Source organism: Lolium rigidum, chromosome 3, assembly GCF_022539505.1.
Source record: "Lolium rigidum isolate FL_2022 chromosome 3, APGP_CSIRO_Lrig_0.1, whole genome shotgun sequence".
Classification (NCBI taxonomy): Eukaryota; Viridiplantae; Streptophyta; class Magnoliopsida; order Poales; family Poaceae; genus Lolium; species Lolium rigidum.
The window spans coordinates 255,975,936-255,981,694 of record NC_061510.1 but is presented as its reverse complement, the minus strand read 5'-3'; the positions used below and the strand labels follow the sequence as shown (position 1 = coordinate 255,981,694).

Below are 5,759 nucleotides of genomic sequence, written 5' to 3'. Positions count from 1 at the left end.
GATCCTCCAATAATCATGAATCATGCAAAATAGATGAAATAACATAAGTATTATCTCCAAATATGAAATATATCAATGAATAACAGCAAATTATGATATAAAATAGTGATGCAAATTGGACGTATCAGCACGCATCGTCTTTCGCGCGCAGAAAAGGCTGCCGCCGGTCATCTCGCCGCGGACGCGTCGCATTCCACGCGGCATTAATCCCCCGTGCCAGCCGCGCCTATATACGCCGCTCCGCTCGCCGCGAGGCGTACCCCGTGCTCCACTCTCCCTCCACTCTCCCTCTACTCTCCCGATGGCGTTCTACGACGACGACGACGACGACGCAGCCAACAACGGCTCCCCCCGCCGGTCGCTCCACGCGTGGGAGGGGCACCTCCTCCACCAGGCGGGGTACCCCTACCCGCCGGACACGAGGCCTCCAGGCGGCGGGTGGCGGCTCAGTGCTGGCGGCGTACCAATCCCGCCGCCGCCTCGGGGCCACGCCCTCGACGTCGCCATCGAGGAGGCGCGGATGACCATGACGGACGAGGAGTGCGCCGAGCCGCGCCACCACCCCGACAACTACACGGCGTGGAACTCCTACTTCCTCCAGCGGTGGGAGCGGGAGCTCGCCTCATACGACGGCCCGCCGCCTCCGCCCTCCGCGCAACAACGCCGCGGGCCGCCGGACGTTGGTGGAGTGCGCCGGATAGGACGCCGGCGAACGTCCTCGAGCACATCGAGGGCGGCAACTACCCGGTGCTCACGATGCCCCTCGCGTCGAGGGCATCGGCGAGCCGCCGCCGGGAAACGTCCGGCAGCCACGGCGCATGGCTGCCGGCTCGTCGTCTTCCGGATCGGCGCCGAGGTCATCCTTGGCGCCGGTGAAGAAGGAGGCGACGTCGCCTTCGACGCCGGCGCGCGTGAAGAAGGAGCCGGCGTCTCCGCCGCCGACCGAAGGGCGCAGCAGGCGGCGCCCTCGTCATCCGCGACCAACCCTCGCAGCCCGGGCGGAAGAGGAAGGCGGCGAGAAGGAGGACGCCGCGGCCGCCACCAACGCCGCCGCAAACAGGCTCGCCGAGGAGGAGGCGAGCGGGCGGAGGACGCTGCCGTGGCGGAGGCGATTGCCGGGTCACTCAACGACACTGGTGCCCGCCGACAACGCCTCCCCGAGGACGCCGCCCTGGCGTGGTCGAGGCGCGGCCGGGAGCGCGAGGAGGCGGAGCGGCGGCGGCGGCTGCCGGACCTCGGCCGCCGCACGCCAACTCGCCGCCGCGCGCCGCTCCAACCGCCGCCCGCGCCGCTCCAACCTCCGCCCGCGCCGGCTCCAGCCGCCGACGACGGCGTCGCGCGCTACCGCCGTCTGCGACACCTCCATCCGGCGTCGGCTGTCCCCTTCGTTGACGTCGAGTCCTCCGACGACGAATGGTACAAGCCATCCTCGGGGTGGGGAGACGCCGGCCGGGCGACAGCGAGCCGAGGCCGCGCAGCCGAAGGTCGAGGACGACGGCTCCGACGACGACGGCGTCGACTACACGGTGTTCTACCGCCATTTCGGCATATAGAGCGCCGTGTTTTAAAATTAGCATTTGAATTCCCCTAGCCGAATTCGAAATATAGTCGAATTCGGCCTCTATGTATGAACTCCGCCCGTTATATAATAAATATCATTAAATTTAGTCTATATTCGCCCGTTTTTAGCCGTAGTTTGTCAAGTTTCCGTTTTCAAATTCGCATCGTCGACTTCGCCTGGGCACGCGGCTGGGAAACTACTCCTCCCCACGCCAAATCTTCCTCCAATCCGGACGAAAATTTCGCTGGATTTGGGCGTGGGGAGCGCCAACGAGTGGGGATGCTCTAACCCAGGTGTGCTGGCTCAACATACTCCAGAGTCTCTGACCACCAAACTAGCGCTTGGTTCTCAGCATGTTGCAACTTGGGATGGAAAAAGACACTCTTCAGCGGTTGCTACGTCTTTCTTTTTCATTTGAGGGATTCAGCAGAACGTCCAATTAGACGCCTCTGGATTGGACACAGCCTACTGGTTACTGGGCCTAGCCCAAATTAAAGTAATGTCAGTACAACTAGTTTCAAAATATGCTCACGTGTATTGAACAAACTCTTCGTATATTTTGTAGTAATGCTCATTTACATGAAAATTAGTTTTTATGTAGTTCAAAATAATATTCTTATACATAAATATGATACTCATATTCATATAAATCAAATACTTGGTTCATATATATCAAAGAAAGTGTTCATGTATATTAAAGCGTTGAAACAAAAAAGGAAACACGAAGTTAAAATGAAGAAAAAGTATTTATGAGGAAAAGACTAGTATTTCAAAAAAAATGTATTTACTGAAAAGGAAACGCATAAAATTAAAATATAAAATTTTGTACATGGACAAAAATAGAAACATAAAGTAAAAAACACAAGTAGAGAGAAGGAAAAAATAAAAGAAAAGGCGAAACCCAAAAAAGAAATGGAAGAAAGAAAGAAAGAAAATGAAAAAAAAAACAAGTATCGAGTTGGTTTGGGCCTCCCAAAATGAACAACCAACGGAAATTATCAGTATCCGTAAATTGCACTTGTTTTGGCGAAAAAAGGGGTGGTCTGACCATGGCGCGGTTCCTATATGCCGACCAGGTTGGCACCTGCATCGCGTCGTACAACCCCGCACGCGGTGTGGGCTGGCCCGGTTAGACATACAATTTTTTCCTTTTTCTCTTTTTTCTTTTCTTTTCTTTTCTGTTTTCTGTTTTCTTTTCTATTTTTTTCTGTTTTCTGTTTTCGGTGTTTCCTTTTTGTTTTCTCGTTTTATTTTGCTGTTTAAAAACAATTTTCAAAAATTTCAAAGTTTTCAAGTTTGACACAATGTTTAAATTGAAAAATGTTCAAGTTTTAAAATTTGAACGAATTTCAAAATGTAATAAATTTTAAATTTTGAACAAATTTCCAAATTTGAAAGAATTCAAAATTTGAACATAATTTTGAATTCTGAACGATTTTAGAAATTTGAACGAATTTTGAATTTCGAACGATTTTCAAATTCTAAACAAACTTAAAATCGAACATTTTTAAAATAAGTAGACATAAAGTTTTGATAAAATTTGAAAACATAAAAAAGGAACTAAAAAATGTTAGTTTTTAAAATAGAAGTATAAACAGAAAAAAGCAAAAATGAAAAAGAAAAGTAAAGGAGGTTTACCTGATGGGCTGGCTGCGGCCCAGTTAACAGCTACCGGGTCTAGGGGTGTGCGGCACCCCGTACTTTCCGGCCTGGTCGGCATATAGCAGCTCCTTGACCATGGCCTTAGGGATATATTATTTGGATTTGGGATTTGTAAGCACTTGAGAGTGAGTTCGGGTTTGTTATATTATGGGGCCTCGGGTTCTAGTTTCCTCCCAGGCACCAGAAATCTCAGGATCATTGTTGGCTTACTTCGGCAATGTTTTTCCTCTCTACAAAAAGAGTACATAGGCACGAGTTAATATAAAGTACATAGGCACGAGTTCAAAAAAAGTACATAGGCATTATATTTTCACAATATTGTTGATGGTTGAGATAACATGCTTCCGAATTTTGTCTAAGATAATAAGTTATGTCTGGTATACCATACTCCCTCCGTCCACAAATAAGTGTACATGCGGATTTTTCAAAAAAAACTATGAAGTGGAGTAAAAAATACATTGAGAATATGCATCTTTCCTCCTTAATTATTTCACCTCCAACAAGCTAAGTGCATGTAGTAGAAAACTAGAAGAATATGTGTTTAACATTATTGAATTTGATTTCCGTGCGATGAGAGAGAATCAATTAAAGTGCATTGGAAAGATAGGAGTATACTCTTTTATGGACAAAATTTAGGACTAGATATCCACTTATTTGAGAATGGAGAGAGTATGTGTCCATATGGATCAAGTTCACATATTTTTAATGTTAAGTCGGGAATATGCATCTTCCCATTGTGACGGTGAAAAATAGATCGAATCAGCAATGATTGATTGAGCAACACGAAGGGGAAAAAAGGCATTGCTCTTCATCAGCGATGGAGCTTTATAGATACATGCAACAATTGTGCTTTCCCATTCGATGTGTTGAATAACTTGCCATTTACCAGCTGGATATTATTCCAGAACCATGAATTTACATGGTTTTTTTATTAATGATCATATGATCCATAATAACTAGGCGAGCACGGGCTGATGACTAGTTTATTCTCAATTGGTTTATTTCTCTTTCTGGAATGCAAGTAAAATGGTGCCACATGCATAGGCTTCTCGATCGGCATCAATATAGGTCTTGCAGTTGCACCATCCTCACGTCCAAAGTCCAAACTCGAAAGCATCGGTCTCGCTTTGCATCGATCACGCATCTGATTCTGGCCTCACCTTGCCGATCCTAAGGAAGATGGGGTACCTGACCGTCTTGATGTCGTCGCGGTCGCCGCCCCACGCCGCCGCGAAATCCTTGACCATGTCCTCGTCGAGCATCTCGACGCCCTTCTCCTTGGCCGTCTGGTACGCGGACCAGGAAGTGATGTAGGTGAGGTAGTCGCCGAGGTCCATGCGTCGCTCCGTGGAGAACTCGAACGGCCCCGTGTGCGCCTCCCCGTCGACGGGGTCGAACGGGAAGTCGACGCTGCGGTACTCGTCGTCGACCATCTTGCGGTTGGGCGCCCAGTGCGGCTGCGAGGCGTTGTAGAGGCGCCAGAAGACGGCGTCGACGGCGGTGCCGACGCGCGGCTCCGTGTAGCACCATGCGGCGAGGACCCCGCTCGGCGCCGCGCGCAGGACGGAGCGGGCCTGCGCGTAGAAGCGCGGCAGGTCGAGCCAGTGGAAGGCCTGCGCGACGGTGACGACGTCGACGGAGCCCGGCGGTGCGACGTCCGCGTGGAGGCGCTCCAGGGGCAGGTCCGGCGGGGTGTGGACGTAGCGCGTGTTGGGGAGGCGCGGCGCGTAGGAGAGCTGCTGCGCGCTCGTGTCCGTGCCCACCACGTTCTTGTACAGCTTCGCTAGCTGCAGGCCGGCGACGAGACCAGCACAAGTCAGTTGATGCTAGCTACTACTAAATTAATGCTGCACAAAGTCTACAATGGTGATGCTGATTGAATGGCTGAAACGAAGCCAGAGGCGGAGAAAGGATCAAGGGAAAGGGACATTCGGATAAAAAGGTGCAAGATCGGTTTTGTAAATTGCTGGAGAATGGAGATGGACTAGTGAATGAAAGAAGACGCAATCCTGCAAAGGAGACTCGAGAAGAATGGAGAGAGGGGAAAGCTCACCGAGGCTGCGGCCTGGCCGCTGCCGGTGCCGACGTCCCACGCGAGGTCATGACGGGGCGTCTTGGAGGCGATGAACTCGAAGATCTCCGTCGGGTAGGCCGGCCGCGTCGCCGCATACTGCTTCGCCTGGTTCAGGAACAGATTCGCCATCTCCCTCACTTGCGCGTCTGAATTCTTTCTAGAATACCTTGTGCGTCTGAAATCTGAATTAGTTGCTTGTGTTTGATCGGGTTGAAGATAGAAGATGACCGACTACACACTTATAGAGAGCTTGAGCAGCGCCGTGTGCCCGTGTGGAGGCGGAGATGATAGTTCTTCGCAAGTACCCGCAGCCCATCTTCACCAGAACCAGCAGAGAGTGTCATACTTTCTTCCCAAGCTTCCATTATTGGCACACAAGCACAACGTGCTTCTGTAAGCTCACGCATGACTGGAAGCATCAGGCATCATGGGCTGAGCTTCGCTTGGGCCTTCCTTCCAGGA

General features: G+C 50.8%; 1 protein-coding gene across 1 annotated transcript; it reads right to left on the bottom strand.

Moving 5' to 3' along the window:
* Positions 1-4,014: 4,014 nt before the first annotated feature.
* Positions 4,015-5,514, bottom strand: LOC124699359 (putative methyltransferase DDB_G0268948). Its single transcript, XM_047231672.1, has 2 exons — positions 5,277-5,514; positions 4,015-5,010 (listed from the first exon to the last, which is right to left on the bottom strand). The coding sequence occupies exons 1-2, from the start codon at positions 5,424-5,426 to the stop codon at positions 4,360-4,362; spliced, it is 801 nt and encodes a 266-aa protein (XP_047087628.1). The 5' UTR covers positions 5,427-5,514; the 3' UTR covers positions 4,015-4,359.
* Between the last annotated feature and the right edge of the window lie 245 nt (positions 5,515-5,759).